The following is a 23,603-nucleotide window of genomic DNA, read 5'->3' as shown; positions in this document are numbered from 1 at the left end:
TCAACCTGTCCTTTGAAGCTGCATAAATAATGGTTGGATGGAAGTAGTAAATCTGCACCAAGGATGAATTAACTGCCATTGAGTCATATAAGCTTGGCTTGAGTGTGTTGCTTGTAACATGCTTGAGGAAAATAAAACAGACATTTGCAAGAAAGAAACATTAATTTGTTCCTCCCCATCTTTTCTGTTATTTTTATCGAAGTCAACACGACTTGCTTTGTAGGTTTTTTTGTTGCTGTTTGTTCCATTTTCACAAGGAAACGCTGATTCACAGTGAAACGAATCCACAGTTTCTCCTGGTCAGGCCTGAACGTGCCACCTTTCCGACATCAATGTTGCTCCTTTTTAGCACCCCTGCCAGGAGATGCCAACCAGACCCCTTTGACACTCTCAGGGGAGCAAGACCTCGCAAGAGGGTGCAGACTTTTTCACCCATGGGGATCCCGGCAGTGCTCGTGCCCTCTCGCACACCTCTTGCCTTGCACACCCCCGCAGCTCCCAGCTGCAGGCCTGGGCACTGCTGGGGCTCCCGTCCAGCTGCGCAATGGCATGGTCTTCTCCAAGAGAAGAGTACGTCCATTGCTGTAGATGGGCCCAGGCATGTGCACTCATGCATCCACGTGTACGCTTGCACTGCGGGTCCTTCTCATCGTGCATCTTGGGCACAGGGGCGAGCTGCTACATCCCCAAAGGAATAGAGAAAATCTGTATTCATGGGTGCCTGAGAACCAGGGATAAAAGTCTGTCCTAGAAGGCAGAAAAGAAACCTGGGGAAGGCCAACAGAAGGTAGCAGAAAGAGAACTGGGACACCAGTGTGCACCTACACATCAACATGAGTTAATTTACTTCACTGTAACACTCAGGTATCCAGCTCTCTATTCAGTAATACATACCTTTTAGTTTACTGATAGCTTTTGTTCATATCACTCTCCCTTCTTTCTCATTTCCAGTGTTTGACCTCTGGTTTTCTCTTCCACTGCTCTCAGTTTTGTATCTCTTTCTGAAAATTTGGCATTTGTGGTTCCTTTTCCTCCTTCTTAGCTGTATCCCTCTCATTTTCTTCCTCCTCTTTTGGCACAGCACTTGCTGGTTCCCTTCCTCTCCTCTCCTCCTTTCTCTCCTGCCTCCTTTTCCACACAAACAATTTCTCTAACTAGGGGGGCCTCTGCTTCTTCAACAAAGTCATTTATCAGTGGTAACCAGTCACTTCTATTTCTAAAAATTGCTCTGGGAACCAGTATCTGCTGTGTGGTAGCCTTAGCATATAGTAACAATTTAAAGATAAGCATTATAAATATACTACATCCAGTAGGCAGCACAGTTTCAGAAGGTTGTAGTAAGATCTTTTGTTAGGCAAGGAACTTTTCACACCTAATCAGATACTGAAGTCTGCTGTATCTAATACAGCACACTATATGATACAGTATGCAGTCTCAAACCAAAACCATAAGCATATTGGGGCGTATCTCTGAACCCGTATTTTGGGTTCAGAGATACTCCTGTTGTGAGTTCAGAGATCTTACAGGATTTGCATCTGATGAAGAAGGAGAAAGGAAAGAACATTCCTCATGAATAAAATAACACCCAACTAGAAAAAACAGCCAATGTTTTACATATTGCTAAATATCAGCAAAAATAAATGTGTTCATTTCTCCAAAATACCTCCAGATGGCATTAAAACCCTTCTTCTTTCAGTCTTTATTGCAATATTATTTTTAAAAATGGTAATTATTGGAATCATTCTATTAACCATTCCCAGCAATCATACTATCAGAAGGCATAAGGCTGTTAATGCTTAGTTCATTTAATAAGTTTGGCTAAATATGCCAACATACTGTAATTACATTCCACAACACAATCTGCAGGACAAACCATTTCTTACACCATGTCAAATCTTTTTCTAGATTCATTTCCAGAAGATTTTTAATGCGTATTTGCAGCAGAAATCTAAACATCCCACAATAAATCACCATTATTGCACCTCCTTCTGTGACTACTTTTGGTCATGTAACAAATGGTGACACCTTGAGAGATTTACATGATACAATGCTCTGAATTTAAATAACAGGAATCAGAAAACATAAATTATGGGCAAGATGCACTCTAAAATTCACATGACTGACTGTTACACGAACTTCCCTCCCTCAAATGGGATTAAAAAGGTGAATGGTTTTGCAGAAATTCATAATGCTCCTGCCTGGTAGTTATTAAAGGAATTCACTTATCTACCTCTGTCTGGGAGACTGATGCTATTTTTTTTTTTTTTTTAACTTGCAGCCCATCTGTTTCATAGACTGATTTATGTTGGCAAAACAATTCAGTCCTTTGTATACTAGAGTTAAAAAAGGTAAAAGCTTCTATTGTTGCACTAGAGTGAAGGTGAACACTGATCTATTACAAGTGACTGTTCCTATCTATTTCTCGACTTCTTTTGTTAATTCAAAAACATCAACAAAATCGTGAGAGACCAGAGATAGCTGTAATTGGATTTCAAGTAATTCAGAAGTGAAGCTGTAGACTGCAGTGTTTTAAAATTACATCAGTACATCAAAGGCATATGTGACATGATGTTTTTTAGCAAGTGTGACAAACTCCGGCAGCATTAAGGTAATGTTGAAGTCAGGTTGTAAAGGCCAGTCTCACACACCCACAGCAATCATCTCATATCTATTCAGCATGATACGGAGCCATTTGCCTTGCAAAGATCTCTGACTTACTGGCACACAAAAGTTCTAGGAATAATTAATGTTTAGTCATTATCTAAAAAGCCCTTTTAAGAAAAGCATCAGTGAAAGAGCTTTATCTTAATGAAAACAAACAAATTCTATTTTGCCCAACAAATCTGATAAAAACACAGCTGCCTTCTCCAATCTTAAACGCGAACGTGACTTACGATGTCTGGGTTGCGCTTTTCTCTGGACTCTTTGGCTCTACATCACTTTTCCCTTTAAAAGAGAAGAAGAAAATGACATCAGAAATGGGTCAATATGGAAACTGATCAGATGTGACAAGTCAATGCTTTATTCATTGCTGACAGTGACCACTCTTGTCCCACGTGCAGACCGCTGCCGAGGCAGTCACAGGGCTGCAGGGGCGCTGCTGGAGTATTTGCAAGCAGGGAGTCAACCCTGACTTGACTTTTCTTGTCACTGCTGCATCTACTCTGGAAATGTCAGGCAAGGAAACTCCACAAGAGAGGCTGCTTAGAGGACAACCAGGGATAGCAGACCTTGAGGCAACGGAAAGGATTTCTCTAGGGCCCTCCCTACAGCTCTGCTATGGAGAGTCTACCCCATCCAACATGCACATGCTCCAAAATCCTGCTCCAGGAACAGTCATTATTTCATATAAAGCAAAACAGTACCAGCAGGAGCTAGTCAGGCAGTGATTAGGACACAATTCTGCCAATGGATGTTTTGATTCACATTCATATAGACAGATTAAGGATCCGATCTTCAGCTCCTGCAGGTCAGAGCTGGGGAAGCCCTCTTTGTAATGTTGTGTATTTTGGCTTAAGCACTCAACCCCAGGAGAAGTCAGGTATTCAAATGCTTGAGAAGTATCAGATGCCCAAGGGATGCCCCTTCACATTTCCTTATGACTCACACGGGTCCTGGCATAGTATGTTGGCTTGTGATGATCCCCTTCTTGGGTCCAAAATCACATATCTGCCCAACACAACTTAGTTACACAGCACAGACACCTGGAAGCAGGCTGCTAGCTGATGGGATGGTACTGCTTCTGCTAAGTCAGGCCAAGTCTCCCCCCTTTCCCCACCCCCCCCAAAAAAAATAAGGCTGATGTTGTTTGCTTTAATAATTGCTCTCTGAGTAACCCGAGAATGCTGCACATCAGTGTAAGATTTTTGTTTATCTCTACCATGGATGTACAGGGTATGCCGCTCGAATCACCTTGAACTCGAATTCTGGACCTAGCGACTGTGCTGTGCAGCTGCTGCTCCACTTGTGCGTCGCTGGATGCTAGTAGCTGTCTACACATGAGTTTATGTTGCCTAGCAGACAAGGAGGTGCAGAGGTTGAGTGTGACTGGCTTACTGATGGATGAGTTTTTCTCCATTACCTTTTAATGAGGTTCGTTAAACCAAAATCCACCTGTGCCTTCTGAAAAAAAATGTGAGAAGTGCTTATTTTGGTCAGGCTGTTCAGTGTTGTCTGATTTTCTACTCATTGACTTGAGCTGAGTGGGTTTTGGATCAGGCCCCAATCTATTCCATGCACGTAAGCATTACATATCACCCATTTGCTGCTGACAGAAGTCCTCACCCTCAGCTTCCATACAGCACTGGGGTGCCAGCAATGGCTGTAAGAGGCACCTCTGGAAAACTTGCTGTTGCCTTCAGAAGAGGCATGGTTTTGCTACCAATGTTCTTCAACTGCTGTATAGAAGCAAGCTGAAGGTAGTGAACTTCTGGAAGCAGGTACCTTGTGGAGGAGGTTCTGGGTATTACAGACACCTTGCCATGGTGCTTTTAGATCTCATCCTCCTGTCTGGAAGGGTTTGTGTCTACCCAGTTTTGGTGCCTAAACTTTAATGAACAGGATGGGGAAAGCTCTGGATGACTTCAAAAACACTGCTGCCTCTCTGTGGACCTCTAGGGAAGCTAAGCATTTACAAAGGCATCTAAAATTTAGGCACAAGCTGGGCATCCACACAGGATGGAATACATCCACTCCATAATCTCCAGGTCACTTAACACTTTTAGCAGAGACCTCAGAAACTATATCCAGATGATGAACTTGCTGGCTAGAAAGCTGTTGCTACAGTATACGTTTGTCAGCCTTAGCGTGCCTGGAGCTCTGGAGCTCATCTGCATTATGGTAATTTGGAACAAGAAACCAACAGTAACAGTTGGCATACATTCAAAGATTTTCTATTTGTAACTTAGGCTTTTTATAAGTGATGAATTATTGCCATGAACACCGGTTTGTTTGAGTGTGAGAGGGAATATGGATTCCTGAGTGCTTTGCCAGCAGAGTTCACATCAGTTCTACTTTGAGCAATGTATGTTAATGCAGCAACAAGGGAAACAGCGTAAGTACTGTGCGGAGAGAGAAAAGGGAATCTCTGTGATTCAGCCAAACTGGATATTAATGAATTACCCAACAGTAAGCATTTGCAGCTGCTTTTATGCTAATCGTCACTTAACATACTTCTATGCGGAGGGGACAGGACGAAGCCTGTACGGATGGTAGAAACGCATCGGTCCAGCCTATCAGAGTAGCAAATCTGGCCATTAATGCTTTATCAGTTCTTACCAACTTTGTTCTCACTTGACTGAATCACAGAAATTTAAAAAATGTGTGTAGACTAAGCATGGTTGAATGTCACAGATACAGTACAGATAAGATTTTTGGATAAGCCTACGTAAAAGGGAATTAACTGTCAGAACAACTTGGTTTTTTCGCACTCACTCTTGGCCAGACTAAGATTTGTTTTCCCTTTTCCATGTCACCCGCCAAACGCATGCAGGTATCATTGTGGGAGGCTGGCATCTGCCAAATTGCTAAATCCTCTCTAGCTCTGGCTTCTTCCTATGGGCAAATTTGTTCTTTGTTCTTTGTTTTTCTTAGTCTTTTTGGAATTGAGAAATAAAATGTTACCCACGTCGCTATGGGACTGCTGTCAGCACGCTTTATTTCAGGTGCTAAGCGCTGTGTATTTCTCCTGAAATGGGTGTGGACATGTGTGAGTGTGTCTGTGTTGTCTGTGTGTTCGTGTGTGTATGCATACATACGCCTCCAGAAACACACGGTGAAAACGCACCATCACTCCTTACATCCTTAGTCACAGAGCTGGGAGATCTTCGTTGGTTCCTACCTCAGCTCACACACCTCCCTTCCTAACCTTTTTAGATACAGAGGAGATGTGTCCAGATTTCTCTCATTTCAAAAAAGAATTTCAAACGAACTTCTCTAGGATTTCCATGTTGCATAGTGGGTGGCCAGAGAAGTTCTCTCCTCTGAGCTGGCATTTGAGTGAATCACTCAACCTAACCAGGCCAAGTTTCCCTTTCTGGGTAACAGGGATAAATAATGTTTATTGTGACAGAGCAGTACAGCTTGAGCCGTTCTGGGTTTTTAAATGCTTTGATTTCTTTGTGGGGGAAGGATGAGAGAAATGCAAATGCTATCCATGAGAAGGACAACGTCTGCAGTCGGAGTAAAACCACTGCAAATGACAGGCTCAAGTGCCACTCCAAGGAAGACACGGTGCAATGGGAAATAACACCTAATTGGGACTCTGAAGATGTGCATTTGGATAACACAGCACATAGACCATTAGATTTCTTTCCCACATAGACTCATTTGCTAGAATTTCCTCAAATCCAAATCCCTTTTCTTCCAATTTTCCTTTGAGTTTGATGTACAGGACTGGTAAGGTCTAAGTCTCATTCTAACTGTGTCTTATTCGATGTCTTATTCCAGCACCTTGACAGGAATCATCATGAATACAGGTCTCAGAGGAAGTCATTCCCCCTGCAACATTAGGAAAAGTGTCTGGGTGTCTGACAGCAACCCTAACTTTTGCCACAAATGAAGAAAATGTTTTGCATACTTTCAGCTGTTCTTTGGTTTGGTTGCCATCAGCCAGGGAGTACCAAGTGCAGCACCAGCCCAGCTGCAAATATATGCTGATGCTGCTGAGCAGGATGAACGAGGAGATAAGAAGAAGCTGGAGATACTGTGGTGTGGGAGAGCAGATGGGGGAACTGGAAGTACAGTGAGGTCGGAGACCAATGGAGTAAGCAGCAGAAGAAAGCCGTAAGGAGGTAGGACCAATTTCCTAATCCACAGGAAAGTGGGTTTCCCTAGATCTGCAGAACAACCTATTTTATTAAAGTGTTGAAAGAAGGAAATACTCAAAATGAAACTATGACCAAAGCTGGCCAAGCACTGTGGCCTTTGATGTCACCGCGAAGACCTCAGCTCAGCTGGTGTGTTTGTCATGCTCGTGACTCTGCGCGTGTTTGCATAGCCCTCTCTATTATGGTCCTTTTGTGCTTCCTTTTCTCATTACTGTATTCATTATTTTCTGCCAGAACCTCATCCCCTTTGCCTTTTATTATTTCCTGAGTGCTGGTACCCTCAGCAATATCAAACCGATGCCATCAATTAAGTGACACCACTGCATGTTTCTTCACGACATTGTCTTCCACACACCGACCTTTCCCCAGCAAAGAGCCACACGGTTTTAATAGCCTACATCTCCCAGCCTTGTCTCTCTGGACGTCTTCTCTCTCACGCAGCAGGTGACCAGCCACTTTCAAAGCCCTACCTAGCAGCTCAGGGCATTTTTCATCTTCGGTCACAGCCCTGTAATCTGCAAACAGAGCTTTGTGCTGGCTGACAGGTCAGGAAGCTAGCAAAACAGTTCTTTTGGGTGAGATGATTTTATGTTGAGAGCAGGATAGCATCATGTATTTTTAATATGCAAGACAACATTAACAACAGTCAGAGGTGTCAGGGGAGAGGATTAATATTTTGTTTTGCAGAACAATTCGATCTTTCCTTTCAACACAGCTGCTAAGTTTTTTACCATAACTAAACGTAATTGAAGTGCTGCTGATCTGCACCATGACTTGTAATCTGGGAGTCCACTGAAAAGCCCCAACCAGGAGCCACACAAGCACACATCGCTTCCCTGCCCACACTGCTGTAGCCAAAAAGACCCATGGCCATATGGTCTTTGAGACACTGTCTGTTATTAGTTTGGCAGGATTTATGTGGCGTATTACTGTGCAATAGCCACAAAACGTACCATTGCCTATGAAAGATAAATAATCACTAGTCTTCCTGCAGAATTTTCTGGCAGTCTGGATCTGGCCACGCAACTAGGTCAGCTCTTCTCTGGCTTTCTAGAAATGCCACTCTTTTGCACTTTCAGTCTTTTTCATGTCCATAATAAAATGGTCATAGCAAAATGAATCCTTTTGGTCCTTCCCAGTCCACCAAAAGAGCTGACATTTTGATGGTCACTCTTCAGTTCAGTTCTCCACATTTGGCCACAGCTGAGTGCTGCTTGCTGAGGCTCCGCACTGCCCCAGTCTGCTGCTGGTGCCTTAATCAGTCACTCATTTTCCGTAGTCATTGTCATCTCCTCCACCCAACGCAGCCAGAAAATGAGTTGGTACTTACTTGTATTGCTGTGTCCTGTAGATCCCTGTTGTGATTCCTACAGTAATAACAGAAAAAGGTACAGTGTGTTATTTTTATGGCAATTTTTAGCTGCAATTGCTTGAACATTACCTTAACAATACAAACAGCATTGTTAATTGTTCATTCAGTTTGAAAGCAATTTTCAATTACAAGAACAAATCCAGTATTTCTTTGAAAATCCATTAATTCTAAGGTTTGTAAATTTATTTCGCAACAGCCCTTTCATGGTGCAATTCCTTGTATAGCTATTACGACTCTCCTGCTCACTATTCATTTATTGATCAGTCCAAACTCGTCTATTATCTTCTACAAGTTTAGATGAGAAGACAGAGGGAAGACCAATATTGTTTCATGGACCATTGGATTCCTGAAGTAGTAGCACAGCTGGTCTTTCCTTTTCACATGTTGATATTGACAGCACTGGAGAACGGAAATACGGACTTGATTTCTGGGTCCCCGAGATTACAAGGTCAACCTTGTGTCACAACTGCAATATCTATGAACATGGTGCAATAAACCAGACCGTTTTTTCCTCACATGCAAATGTTCACATATTTTACTCACAGAATTTGTTTGTATTGACAAAAATATAAAAGAAACCTATATGTAGAAGGGAAACACAAATCTAAATGATAACAAAATATTTAAATTAAGGAAAAAAACCCATTTTGCTACGGATGCCAGCAAGGAAGGTATGCTGTATGTAAGTCTGCGTCTGAATAACCCAGACACGCACAGAAATACCACCTCATATACATGCTGCAGTCACAACTGCAGTAAAGACTGCTTGGGGAGGCCAAGCACCCACAGCAACACATACAGGCATTTTCGGTGAGGAATCAGGCACCAGATCAGGTCCCTGTCCACACAGGCTGAGCAATGAGCCAAATGCACAGCTCATCAAGAAAGGAATTGCAAGTCCCCAGAGAGCTCTAGGATGCTCCAGCTTGGCCAAGCTGAGATTTTGCTGCTGAGTCACTCCGAAACATGCCTCAGAGGCTCAGGGACCCAAGAGTTTCTTGGCATCTCTAAATGGTGGTTGCCTGGACCTCAGGCACTGGGGTCTCCAGGGTTTGGCTAGTCAGATCCTCTCAATCTGCACCATTTGCTCTAGAGCCAAGGGTCTCCAGACTGCATGGTTTTGATCTGTAATTTTTATGCTATAATACACATCTGCAATTCACCGCCATCCTACGCAGCTGAAATACGAGACATCACATTTTTGGGCAAGCCCTAAGAGTTTCTACCTTCAACTGCAGTATGAAAAGATAGGTACCGTGTTTCACATGCTGACAATAATTTCTCAATATTTGAAATTGTCTACTTTTGACAAATTGCCTCAGCTTTCTGTGAATGCTTCTGATGAAGGGATATGAAAACCTGTTTTTTTCTGGTGACTGAATATAATCTTAAGAAGTCAGGATCAGCTCGCAGTGGTGATGTGGTGACATGCACACTTCAATTTAAATGCTATTCTAGTATCCAATAAAAGTAGGCTATTAGAGTATGTTCAGTTTCCAGAATAATAAATTTATGTATCTAGAGAAGTTTGGGGGTATACAATCTTTTTGATGGAAATACTGTTGGGTTTGCAAAAGTATTTGAAACTGCTAAACAAGGATCTCGCTCACTCTTTTACATTTTCATCAACCTCAGGAAGAATGCACCCTCCATTTAACTGCCTAGCACATTATCTTACCTCTGCCATTGGTTCTGCACAGTCCCAAATCTGACATCAGCAAAACATATGAGCTATAACATTTTCACTTTTCAACTGATTCTTTAAAATAAGTGTCTTGATTCTCAATTAATCATTCTTAATAATAAAGGCTAATATAAAAATCTCATAGCAAAATAGAGAATGCTGCCACTGAGGTAGGAAAAACGTACAATTTTATGCAACTTAAAAACCAAAGATGAAGTCTCTACCTCTCGAGATTATTTTCTAGTACATTTGCTCCAGCTTGTTAAAATCATCAAGAAAGGAAAAAGTAAATGAATTGAGCACGTGAAGAATAACATCACTATGATAACTTAGCTTCTGCTGAGAATAATCACCCAATAGCTTTGTGACAAGGCACCAGTTCTCCTGGAGTGGATAAATTGATTCTCAAATAACAAAATGATGGCTGATCCCATAATATCACATACACTTAACTAGAAATCAAACACCTGCTCAAACTTTCAAGACATGAAATCACAGTATAAATGAAGAAAGAGAGCAAAGCAGGCAGCAGAATTAACAGCATTTTTTCCTGCACAAGAGTAGAGAATTAATGCCTGAACATGAAAGCTCATTCACACAAGCATCAAGTGAGCTCTTATTTACCAAATCTAATTATTCATTTAAAGTTTATTTATTAAGATGTTTTTAATAAAATTACAATCAAACAAAGCCTGATCATTTGTACGTAACAAAGTGTGACAGAGATAGGAGAAAGGAAAGCACACACAGCCTGTCACATCACACACTGATTCAATTATCCTCAAGCTTTGAAAAACAAGAAATACTGTTCTTGCCCCTTCCTAGTAAATTCAAGACTACAAATTAACTCCGCAGAGAAAGAAAATTAAAAGTTAAGGATGAAATGTAACTTTATGCCCTCTACTGCATAAAGGACAGTTCCCTAAATATGCTCTCTCAGCAGGGCTGTGCTGGGACACCTACTGGGCACTGCCGCACACGTCATACCTGACCTGGACTTCCCTTCCATTCTTGTGCACTAATGTAGACCTCCTATGTTAACAAGGTCTGATTTCATATACAGGTACAGCATATGCACATACATCTCCCCATCCCCCCAGCGTATTTACATAGATGGACACATCCACATGCACAGTTCCAAATATGCAATTCTGTTATATTTATGATACATAAACCTCAGCTATATAGTTTTTACTAGTAGACTGATTTCTAAACCAGTCTAGCTATAGTTGCTGTGGCCTTTGCAACTTTAATAGCCGAATTCATAAATTTCAAGTTTCAAGCTGTCAGATCATTAATTACTTGAGTTGCAGGTTAAAAGCAGCACGGCAAGCATGGGAACTAATGATGCTGACACCGAGTTTTTATAGACAGAAAAGTAAGGATGATTCGCATCCTTGCAACAGGGCAGGAGTCCTACAAGCTTCTCTTTTTCTCATTTCCAAAATGATGAGTATCTTTACACTTGGGAACTGTCTTCTGTTAAAAAGGATTGCAGCCTACTTGCTTCTCTGGCTGGAAGAGTCATTGCAAATGAACTGAACTGATCTCTCAACACTGCCATAAAGACTGAAAATGAATTCACAGTACCATGCATTGCTTGGAAATAAGAGATGAAGTCGATGTCCTGAATTTAGCCTTTTAGCCTCTTTGCTGGCTTCAGCCACTACTTAACTGACAGGCCCATTTATCTGAATAATGTGCGATCCACAACAGTTTGGTGTAGTCCTTAGATTTTAACAAGTTGGGACAGCTACGTAACTTATCTTGGGAAAGCTTCCTAAGAGTTATGGAGACATCCTATACAAGATCCAGTAAAGATTTTACACCACACTTTGTGCAAAGCAATAGCTAGCTTACTAATGTTTCAAAAACACCTTTGAAAAATTAGGAAATCATTCTTTGTATTTTGGAGCCTGAAAAGCAGATGCTTTCTAAAGTCTGAGACTGTACAGATTCAGAGTAAGCCATAGAAGTAGCTTTTAATTATTTCAAAATATTTTAAAATAGCAGTGGTTTCTAAAATTAGCATGATTTATGGCCAGTATTTTCCAGGACTCCATTGAGTTTTGTTAGGTACTTCTTCCCCATCTCACATCAAGCCTTCTAATTTCTGACCATGCAGACCACCCAGGCCACAATACAGTTGTGCTGTTATTATATGTACAAAAGTATGCTCATATATTATTAGGTGAAATCTCATCCATCCTAAGATTAAATAAAATAGAAATTCTACTTTGGTAAGAGAAAAAGAAACCAACTAGAAAAGGCTCTTTAAAAATGAATGGTAGATCTCTGAAATGGCTCTGCAGTTCAAACTATTAGAATATTTCCCAGAGAGATGGATGAACAGGCAGAGAGAAGATGAGAAAGTCAATATCAACCATTATTCACACAGCTGTGCCCTATGGTCTGTGGTTTTCCTATTCCGGTATTTATCACAATACATCTAGCTGTGAGGATTGAAGTGCATTCACAACGGCCACACAGACACGCTGACAGGTGCACACCTTGCCCATGCCACGTCTGCACGCGTGCCACGCAAGCATATTGCGTGGTGGTAATTATGGCAGAAACTGCAGAGCTGCAAACACGGCCTCTTTTTTGTCGTCCATATCTGGGCACTTCACCTGCTTGTAAGCTGCTGATCCATCTGTCTCTTACTGGACTTGCTCTAACGTAACAAGCCTCCAGCCTGCCTACCGTCTTCAATCAGCTGTCTGCCTCCAACGAACAAACAGACAGTGAGTTATTTCTTTCTTATTCTTTCATAACATACCAGAGATGTTTTGGTTTACACCCCTGGTGCTTCAAAATCGTGACACACACATCCACGGAAAAGCTGTTTTCTTGTAGGCAAATCTTGAAGGTTTCTTGGCTTTGTGGTTATAGTTATTCCCTGCACTAAATTTTGCAAAATGGACTTAAAAGTTACCACAGGAGCTTGCTTTAACAGGAGAAAGGCTATAAACAGCATCAATACAATCTTTCAAGCTTGAACACTTCATGAAATATGCTTGTGGCATATAAACAGTATATGGTGATACAATGTGAAATTTATATTGGCTCTTGCGTAGGATAGCTGATATCATTCCCTCCTGACTTAGGAAGTATAAATAATGTGGTTTCCCCAAGCTTGTGCCGATGAGCTTTACCATGCCGCACTGCATCCTCCCTGGGATACATATACAATAGTGGAGCTGGTTTCAATGGACCATCAGCAGGACCAGTGCCTTTGGTCCCTTGAGGGAACAAATACTTCCCTGGCAAATACTTCTGTGGCCCCTCTGGGCATCATGGCACTGGGCTCCCTGTCTCTCCAGCAAAGCTGCCACTGAAGCCAGGCTAGTGGCAGGGGATGTATGCCCCTGACTGCAGAGGTCAGCGTATTAGTAAAGCCCACCTCAGAACTCAGTGGTTCTGACAAAAATATCCGCTAGTGAAGCCAAATGTAGCAGGAACAATGATGTGAGCAGGAGCTTCTTGATTCACAGCAGCTCTATGTGCTTGAGGTATCAGTCAGGAGCCTCAGCAGGTGCCCGCAGAAGGCACCACATCTGGACTTACCACGAGGGACACCTTTGGTTTTGCCTTGCGGTGAGGAGCCCATGACCCACACACCAGCATCAGTGGTGCCTCCAGGAGATATGCAAACAAGACCGCGTAGCCCTGCAGAAGCTGTAAGCAGGGAAAAAGCAGGGAATACTGGCACACAAATGGAGAAGGTCATCAGCATGGCATCAACCTCAGCCCAGAGACCTCACATGCTTAGTCAGGGCTCATGTTGGACATATTTTTAGGTGCAGGAGGCATGGTTCTTCATGATGTTATGTGTCTTACCTTGTTTGGGAAGGGAAATTTGCTTTGTTCTGCCTTTCCTGGTGTGTGAATAGCTGACAGTGGCGGAGGCCATGAATGGGTCATCTCCTGTAAAACAGTATTATGCAGCAGACTGTGTTTAGAAAGTCAATGGAATAGGAGACAATGACAGTTTATCAGTAGCAAGAGTGCCCGGGTAGTGGAATATTTAAGTTACTGCAGCTTCTAGGAAATGCCCCGTTTACATATAATCTAGACAATACATGAGCTACATTGATTTTTATCACAGACTCTTGAGAGCAGCTCTTAAGCACCGTTTCATTTTCCTGAATAGTTAATGTATCTTAAATGCAAGAAGTTTGATTTTTCTGACAATCTGCAACCACGTTTTAATCATGCAATCTATTCTGGCTGGTGAGAGTAACAGAAGAACTTTTTTTGTAGTATGGGAACAGAAATTTCAATTCATGGTCAAGTAATGGGGTACACACTATGGCCTAATCACAAAATAGATTTCACAGACAAGGTCAGAATGATAAATGCTTGACACTTGATCAACGGTTAATTCCTAAAATTGCCTTTACTGTTGTAAAGAAGTTGAATAAGTTCCTAACTGCAAGGTGTTTGTGCCTTGTAGGACATAGACACGTGGCAAACCCTAAACAAGGTGTACTGCACTCCACCTTTGTCTCGTTCCTGTGTTGTTCTGAAGGACATTTTTTAATAGCGTAGAGACACACATAGTTTGACCTGACTTGTATGCAGTCATCCTCAACACAGCTTCAGGTAGCTCAATACCATCATTATTCAAGCCTGAATGAGTAGATCTCCAAAGCAAGGCTGCTTTTGGGGAGGTATAAATTAAACACTTGAGACCAGAAGTTTGTTAAGAGAGAGGCTTCATATTCCCCTCTAGTGCAGGTTGCTAAAGGATGGACATGTTTTTTGACATGTTCAGCACCAGCAGTCATAATATTTGGTACACACTAACTTGACAGAATTAATAAGAGAAGTAGTGCGGAGCATGACAACCCTGAAGAGCCGTCCCATAAGTTTCAAGAGCTGAAGAGCAAATAACATCCTGCCTGAGCAGGGGGCTCGCTGACACTATCAGGTTTGTCTGACAGATGCTTTGCTGGGTTTTGATACCATTAGCTGGCTGTGGAATTGTTTCTCAGTGATATTCCAAGGAGTCGTGCTGAGATCCACGACCAGTCCCAAAATAATACTGTAGTTATATTTCCATGACTCATTGCTTTTTAAAGAGAAAAGAAAATGTTCTTGTTTGAAAAAAGGTGCGGGTGAGTCTCTTGCCCATCCTTCGTTAGTGCTGATGGAAGTGCTTCCTGAGCCGGTACAGACTGCACTGGGGCATATTTACATAGAGGAAAGTCTCCGGCTGCTCTGCCAATGAAAGGATCAGCCCTTTCAACATAGTTTATTAGTAATAAATGTCACCTTTAAAGCATTCTTGATAAACAGTTTATTTCCTAATAAAAACTGCATTCTTTTATTTTATTTGAGGCTAAAAAGTTACATGATTTATCACACGTCTGTAATCTATGTGCGTGCCTCTAATCAGGGCATCATCTGGTTTGCAGTTTCAGTATCAGAACTGCTTTGCTTTTCAGTTCTTTGAGGCAGATTGTTCATCTTATGACTTCTTTATCTGATAAGTGCCAGCAATAGGAGTATACAGCAATTTTTAATGTACAGTAAGTTCTTTAAACTCAGGCAACAAAAACCACAGACAACCAGATTGCTGTTTGCCGCAAGCACCTGGCACACACAGTATTGTTTTCAAAAGATTAAGGAATTGCATATTGAAAAATATTCCAACAGTAAAGGTATATGAGAATAAATTGACAAAAAGGAGGTTTGCAATGTGGACATTTAGCCATAAGGCTGTGATCTAAAAAAGTATCGCTTTCTCACGTGCTTTTCTCTGCTTTTCCCTTACAGGACCATTTGTTTACCTTCTAGAAAATGGCATGTTGTGCATATAGACTAAAGCTGTTTCCACTGGTAAAACCCCTTCCCAAACAAATAAAGTATTTTTCCCTGCAAGTTGAGATGCTGAGCTCAGAAGTGGGGAAAAAAATGAATGAACTATGTGTCCCTTTCTTCTGAAAGTCAATGCTTTATGTTATCTCTGTCAACTGAAGAACTGGGGCAGCTAGCCTGGGAACATCTGGTGGCTTTGACCTGAGGTTCTCCTAGCTGTGAAATATGCTGTTCAGTACTTATGATTTCCATTTGCCCAAGAAGCAGTTGCTCCAGGATATACGGTGGCTGACCCCCACTGTCACCTCCAGGGAAACATCTTCTGAGATGTCTGCTACATGCCATGCTGTTACAGCAGCAAAGCTCTTCCCTCCCACCTTTCCCAAGTCTGACAATGACACCTTCATCCAGGGAAAGGACCAGAGGGCTGATTAAAAATAAGGGTGACCTTTTTTTTTGACATGTCAAAATCTTTCATTTTTTCTTTTCCCCATGATTACTTCTCATCCACACTTCAATGAAAAATGGCCTTAATGGTCTTTTTTTTTTTTTTTCAGCTAGCTTCTCTTCTCCCTTTTTACTTTGAGTTGTGGTATATAATAAAGCTTTCTACATAATTTAAATTTGACATAACCCTTTCTGACACAAAGATTTAGTAAGACCACTGATATTTGCCAGGGTTAATAATTGCCATTATCACGAATATATGAATTCACTAGAATAATACTTTGAATTGTGATCATATGGTGTATTTATAACTACCCTTTAGTATTCAGATAATTATAAAATGAAATCAAATTACAAAAAAAGAAGTCAGAAAACTAACATAAAAAATACCCCAAACTATACACTGTCACCACTGAGGAGTGGTAAGATTTAAATGCAGTAAAATATATCTCAAAAAGAGAAACATTAAACTATGTGCATAGTCTCCTTTTGACTGCCAAGAACAGAATATCAAAGATCAGGAGAAAGGATTTAGGTGTCCAGCAAGTGTCAACACTTTGCAAGGTCAAGCAGAAACAAATCCAGAATATGCAGCTGTGTGCCAAATCTCATGATTTTAGACTCTGAAGATATCTGAGACAGATTAAAAGCACTAGTGGTGACATACGATTATATCAAGATCTTTTTTTAGTACATTATGTGAAATGTTTGAAAATGTAAGCCCAAAAGGCAGCTATCTAACTAACTAAACAGAAAGGACCCAAATTCTGTTGTTAAAATAAACTTTTGTGCACACCTCCTTTTTTCCGCTCAGCTAACTTGCCTGTCTTTGGAGTCTGGGATTGGCAGTATTGGCATAAAGCACCCACTGGACTGAAAACAATGTTTCAAATGGACTGATGAAAACTTAACTGTACTTAAGATACTCTGCACCCTCCTATTGGTGTTAGAACATTGATTTACACAAAAGATTTTTGAAACTAGAAAGAGAAAAAAGCAGGGATTCTTTTCAGCATAATGGAACAAAAAAATATGTCCAAAACACCTTGCAGCGGAAAATTTCAGCCACTACAAGATAACGGTCTAAATTAAACCTCATTTAGATCTTTCTCCAAACTCAATGAAGTTAACCATAAAGTCCTGAACAATGTTAATTAAATGAGGCACTGAGAAGCCATTTGGCGTCCAGATGCAGGGAAACCAAAGATTTCTGGATCAAAGAATGAAGACCGGACTAGACTGCTGAAAGACACATGTGGGTAAGCACGTGTGCCCAACTGCAAGACAGTCTGTTTGAAACGACGACGACTGCCCTTGTCCTCCTGTGGCCAGATGCACAGGATCGAGGGGCAGCTCTGAGACCCCCTCTTTTCTTTAACACACGTTTCTCCTTGTGAGCGTTGCCTCTATGTTGTTTCAAAGTGACATCTTTTTGGTGGTGGTGACGGCATGCCTCATTCACACACATATTGTAACTCTACAACTCTACTCTTCTCCACCTGTAGTAAATCAGTTTTCAGCAGTTATACATAAATGTCCAGTTTTACAAGCTATAAAGGTCCAAGCCTAGTTAATCTTAGTCAATGTGCCAACTTGGCTTTTCTTCTTACTGAAGGGAAAACCTTCAAATAAAGAAATCTACAGTATTGCGTATCCTTGCTCCAAATTCAGTTTCCGCAGCAACAATTAAGTAACGAGACATTTCTTGTGGATTAATGACTGCTTGGCAGTGTTTTCTTTGGGTCTTTTAACCCTAGCTTGTAGGTAATTTTTCAGGAAAAGTACCATGCAGAGGTAAATAACAGTATTCACTCTCAGACTTAAGGCAATGCTATTTATCTAGTGCCATCAATCTTGCTGTGTGGCACATGATACCAGGAACGGTTGAACTGAGTGAAAAAAATTGTAATTAATAAAAAGTAGGAAGACCAGTATCATCTAGATTTAAAGTCTAGCAACATGTATTATCTTGCTGTTCATTCACTGCCAAAACCAGAACGTAACATCGGGCCATTAAGAAAATTGACTGCTTAATCCTCCTCTTTGCTTGTGCTCACCTAGCCAATTTTTGATTCATAATATTTTGTCTCTCCACAGACGATGATTTAAGAAATGTTTGTAGTATCTTGTAAAGGACCCTGTCAAACACCTTTTGAAAATTACTTTAGCTGGCTCAACTTCATCCACTGCTCTACTGACATGTCGCTGGAATTATAGGAGATTGGTTGAGACACAATTTTCCTTTGCAAATACTCTGGTGGTTCACTCACAGGGACTGCAGAGGCTCTTTCTTTGTAGTAAGCTACACTAAAATGCAGATTTTAGAGAAGCATTGAATATATTTATTCAGCTGGAAGTCAAGGCAACACAAAGCTAATGCAGAGCTTTCCAAGACCCTTTAGCAAGTGATCACAGGACACAGTCTGAGAACCTCTAATCCAGTTACTCTACTGCCTTCATAAAATATGTTTTTTTTTTTTAACACAGGAGACTCTCTCTTTAACCGCTGTCAGTTGGCAAAGATCCCTTTCAGTTCAGTGAAGCTACACTGCCACTAGCTGACAACATGGCTATGATTTTTAGTGTCAAACATCCAAAGCAGAGTCTGACACTGAAACTTTCGGAGACTACGTTGAAGCTGACAGGATTTCACTCTGATAAGGTTCCCAAAAAATTGATTTCTCAAAAAATTGATTTCTCTAGTATCTGTTACTGCTGTAAATATCTAACCCAAACCTCAAATATACTCCTGTAAAATAGAAAGATAAAGCCGTTTCCTCTTGTTTCTTTACGATGTCACTTACCCAAACTGCATCTACTTAACTCTTCTTCTTCTTCCTCCTAAAACCTATAGTTTCCTTCGAGCACTTGGTAATTTTCCTCTTTCCATTTGAGCATCTTTCTTTATTTTGTCATTGTCTTTTTGGTAACATGTTATTCAGAACCACCACCACCACCCAACAAAATACCTCACCATTTTCCAGCTTTTGTTGTTTGCCATTTTGCTTCCTTCCCATCCACTTATTTGGGCAAGTTATAATTTATAGTTAATATTTATGTCATGTATGATGCAAAATGCTTTCTAAACTTGAGATAAGTGACAAACATCGTTTCACCCACCCACTGAAGGATGAAATAAGGGAACTGCTACAAGCGCCCTGTCGTGGAGCTGAAATAGCCGTAAGGATACCATTTATGCCAAGCTGGGTGCCAGTTCAACACTGAGCCTCAGTCAGCAGTTCTTCTGTCTCCCCTGCTCCTGCTAAAATGATTTCAAGGAGTCACTTTTTTCACACCAATCTGCTGCAAAACACATTCTACCACATTTCCCCTTTGGCTCCACTCCCAAGACCCTTCAAATGCCCTGTTACATCTGTAACATTAATTCCTTTCAATTCAATAACATCCAAAGACACATGACAATCCAGGTGAGAGTGCTTGTCAAGGAATTTTTTTGTTCTAAGCAAAGAAATAAAGGTAATTGTGTAGCTTGTGACTGTGTCATTTGTGCTGTGCTTGGTTCTTCAGACCTGCATGGATGGGCATCGGCTGAAATTGCTTGACAGAAACAGGACTCTGTGTGTGTGTGTGTGTGTGTGCGCGCGTGTGTGCTGGTGGGCTGGGGAGAATGAAAGAAAGAAAGAGAAATTAGGCCCTTGGAAAGGGAGAAGGTCAGAGATTCTGCAGACTGCAGCATTAAAGAATGTGTTCAGCATTAAATCTCCAGATGTTTTGTATCTACAGAACTAAACCATTCCAAATCATGAACATTTGCAACGTGATCTGTGGATCAATTCACTCTACAGCGAATCACAAATTCCAGTGCAATAACTTTCTGTTTGGAATACGTTATGTCTGCTTTAGTGGAACCATCCTGCAAATAACCTGCAACTTTTAGTCAAGGTTCAGCAATCTAGGACAGATAAATGTAAAAGAAGGTTACAGCTGCTTACTTATCAAACTGACTTATTTAGGTCCTTTGTTGTATGACTACAATTCTTCAACAAAAAGTCTTGCAGATTTTTATTCATTTGTGGGGGATTAAATGAGCCTATAAGTCCAGAAGAAGCTATGGATACCCAAGAGAAATGGGGTTTGATTCTAAGAGCAAGTGTTAATAAGGGTATAACCCACGTCATGCTCTCTCATATCAGAGTTTAAGAGAGAAAGATTTATCTCTAACTATCAAGAAAGGAATAATGTGTCCCTTTACAAGTAAATCATAGAACAGAATTTAGAGGGTTCCCTTAAAAACTTTTAAATATTCTTCACTGAAATGAAAAAAAAAACGGACATCATTTCTCCTTTAGTCGCAGATATGAATATCTGTTCTTAGCTAAGAAGCTATGTTTCTAGACGAATGCATTGGGCCATATGATATGACAAACTGTCTGAAAACCAGCCTTGCCTGGGCAAGCTGAGATGAAGTGGTTAATCAAGGTACAATCTTTATTAGTGCATTAACCTCCTGCACCCAAGGACTGTGGATTCTAATTCCTGAATTGCTATGCAAGACTGATGCAGCTAGTTTTCTAGTCTCAGTTGGCAGCAAGCTAACAGAAGTGGCTAATGAAGATGAATAGCTGCCTCTTGGGAGTGGGGGGAAGAGAAAGAGGAAAGGAAAAGACCTAGGATACTTCAAGGTCCAGATCTCTGCATGATTTCAGATAATAATGAAAAAGTGCACATAGTCCACATATTCAGAGATTGTAACAAGCATGTTAATTCTGCAGTCTGCTAACAAAGCAATGGTAGTGGCCTCAGGATTGCTCTGGAAACATTGCAAGAAGTTAAAACAAAGGCTATTGAAAATGAAGACCAGGTCACGGGTCAGGGTCTTACCCTTTTTTTGATGGATGATTGTATTAATATGGACAAAGCAGCAGACAAAAAAAAAAGCCCAAAGCTAAAACTAAGATACATTTACTAAGGAAAATATCTGCGGTTTGGATAAAATAAAAATGCCATCACGGTAAACATTTAGCAATACTGAAATATCTTTGCCACAAAAGTATGTAATGTTCTGTCATAAACATCCCTTTATTCTGGACAGAAATACACTGTTAAATGTAAGGAGGTCACTGAAGCAAGATTTGTGGGGGGAAAAAGCTATTCTTTTTTTTTAAACTAGACAAATTTTTCAAGGTTCTTGTTTTGTGGCAGACTGGAAGATTTCTGATCAGTACATTAGTGGTCCTGGTTCACCCCCTGGACGGAAAGTGAAACAGCAGGTCATACCTTTGGCCTAATTTGTTCTTAGTTCCAGTCTTTCATACTCCTGAGGCCAGTTTAAGAGGACTGGGGATACTATAAAGACTTACTTGGTTCCCAGGAGCCCCAGGTCTCATACAAAGAGCTCTTCTGTGCATCTACAGTGGAGATTCACCAGAGGGACGTATGAACTGATAATTTTAGCTCAGCTTGTTCAGTCAACTGATTTGAGTATTTCAAGCTTCACAAACTCATGGGTAACACAGTAGCAACTGTGTGCTCTCTGCACAAGTTACGGGCAGACATCACATGAAGTAAATACCTTGTGCTCTGTGTTAAGGATTAAGGTGCTACCAGAATGCCTTTTGGCTAACGTACCTGAGAAGGCTGCCAACCACAAGAAGAAAGAAAGCTTCTGTTCTGTGCTACTACAAAAAACTTCTTGGTCCATGCAAAAAGATGATAGAGAGGGTAAGAAAAGACCATAAAAAGAAAAAAGTCAGAATTAAAGTGTTGGCAGTTAAATTGCTGTCAAATGTGGCTCTATAAAGTGTAGCTCCAAGAGGTTTTGCACTTGTGGTTTCTTAATGATATTAGATGAAATGTGCTCAATTTACAGGTGGAAATTACAGCAGGCGGGGACCTCGGACTGTGGAGCTGAGCATGAAGGCGGGGACTCTCCTTACCTTTTCCCTACCGTAGCACAGAGAGGTTCTGCAAGGCAAAGCAGCCTGTAAATCCTTCCTGGACAACCTTGCATGGATGTGGCTGACTGAAATTAGCAAGCAATTTTGTTTATGATCCTCTGACAACTTGGGGAATCTATTCATATACAAGTCATTTATTCTGAATGAGATTAAGAAATCAATGTAGCACTGCGTGCTTCAGTGTGTGTGAATTCAACCATCCATTCTCAAGGCGGCATTGTGTGCCTCCTAGATCTGAACTGACAGAAAGATGTTAAATCTTGATGGTTCATATTCTAGAAGGAGCACAGTGGCAAAATGTGATGGCTGAAGCCAACAGAGACCAGTTCAGCTAAGAGCATAGAGGTGTACACAGACAGAGCTGAACACAGACAAACTCAGGTCCATAAATGAAGAATACCATATATTCCTGGTAGAGTAGTGCACTGGACCCAAAAAGGAGTTAAGAGATCACCAGAGGACAAGCTACTGAAAATAATGTCCCAACATTTCATGCTCTGGCCCTAAGAGCTTGCTCCATCATTGTGTATTTGAAAATGGAAAAGTAAGTAGCACAGTAAAATTGGTGAGCCCAATGTTGGAGTAGCCTGTTTCTTTTTCAACATTTCTTCAAAAATGCTGGAAATTCTGAGAAAGTGAAAAAGGGAACAAAAAAATTTCACGGATATTTACAGAGATCAGCCCTGTTAGGCTATGAGGTACTATGCTTGATCTGCATAAGAATCTTTACAGTGGAAAAAAACCTCTAGCGTGACTTTTAAAAAAATTAGTTGTAGCCAGCTGTCAAGTGTCCCAAGGTAAAAGGCAGAACCTCTACTGCACACCTTCAACAAGGTTCACAGGAGATGACTGAAAAAATCAAATTTCTTCATGCTTAATAGGAGTCCCTGTATACAAAACTTCCAAACAGGTCTTAATGGAAAAAGTTGTCTCTTCACAATAATAGAAAATGATGAAAAACCACTAACTTCTTTTATCATGAGCCAATGGATAGAAGGACAAAAAGGCAAACTGAAGTTAGGTGAAAAGGAACAACTTCTTATGAGCTGTGGCTCACTGCTAGGATGCAGTACTACGGAAATGCCTATCTTCATCTCTTGAAGTCTTAAGATCAAGAAAGCATGATTTTGTGAATGATGTGCTTCAGCCAAATACAAGATAATGGGCTCAAAAGAGGGGAGAGCAGCTGCAGTTATCTGGCTTGTTACACAGGTCAGAACACTAGTCAGACTGGGTGATAAAATATATCATTCAGACTCACATCTAAAATGTACCTAAGTGGGATTCTTGCTCTTTATTTTGGAGCTTCTTTTTCAGTTCTTCAAAATTCTTACCATTTATGGCTCTCGATACAGACTTTATAAGTCAAGAAAACATGTGAACCACTTGTATTCATGTGTGAATGGGAGGTACTGACCACAAAAGCAGTGATTAAGAGAAAGGGATGTTCCACTGTGTTTTAGAAAAAATAGAAAAAATGTTTGCTCTTTCCTTATGTATCAGTAATCTGTTGCCCATAGCTTTCTGCTGCT

At 40.9% G+C, this 23,603-nt stretch overlaps 1 protein-coding gene across 3 annotated transcripts in view; it reads right to left on the bottom strand.

The window, feature by feature from the left end:
- The window catches only part of AFF3 (ALF transcription elongation factor 3), a 341,137-nt gene that overhangs the window by 130,435 nt on the left and 187,099 nt on the right, over positions 1-23,603 (bottom strand). For all 3 annotated transcript variants that reach the window (XM_075426755.1, XM_075426765.1, XM_075426776.1), the window contains exons 5-7: positions 13,724-13,810; positions 8,158-8,194; positions 2,895-2,946 (exon numbers count right to left, since the gene is read on the bottom strand). In XM_075426755.1, coding sequence (XP_075282870.1) covers positions 2,895-2,946; positions 8,158-8,194; positions 13,724-13,810 — 176 coding nt within the window. The remainder of the gene's footprint in view (positions 1-2,894; positions 2,947-8,157; positions 8,195-13,723; positions 13,811-23,603) is intronic.

Source organism: Opisthocomus hoazin, chromosome 1 (genome assembly GCF_030867145.1).
Source record: "Opisthocomus hoazin isolate bOpiHoa1 chromosome 1, bOpiHoa1.hap1, whole genome shotgun sequence".
Classification (NCBI taxonomy): domain Eukaryota; kingdom Metazoa; phylum Chordata; class Aves; order Opisthocomiformes; family Opisthocomidae; genus Opisthocomus; species Opisthocomus hoazin.
The sequence above is the reverse complement of the archived record's forward strand: the minus strand, read 5'-3'. Positions and strand labels throughout refer to the sequence as shown.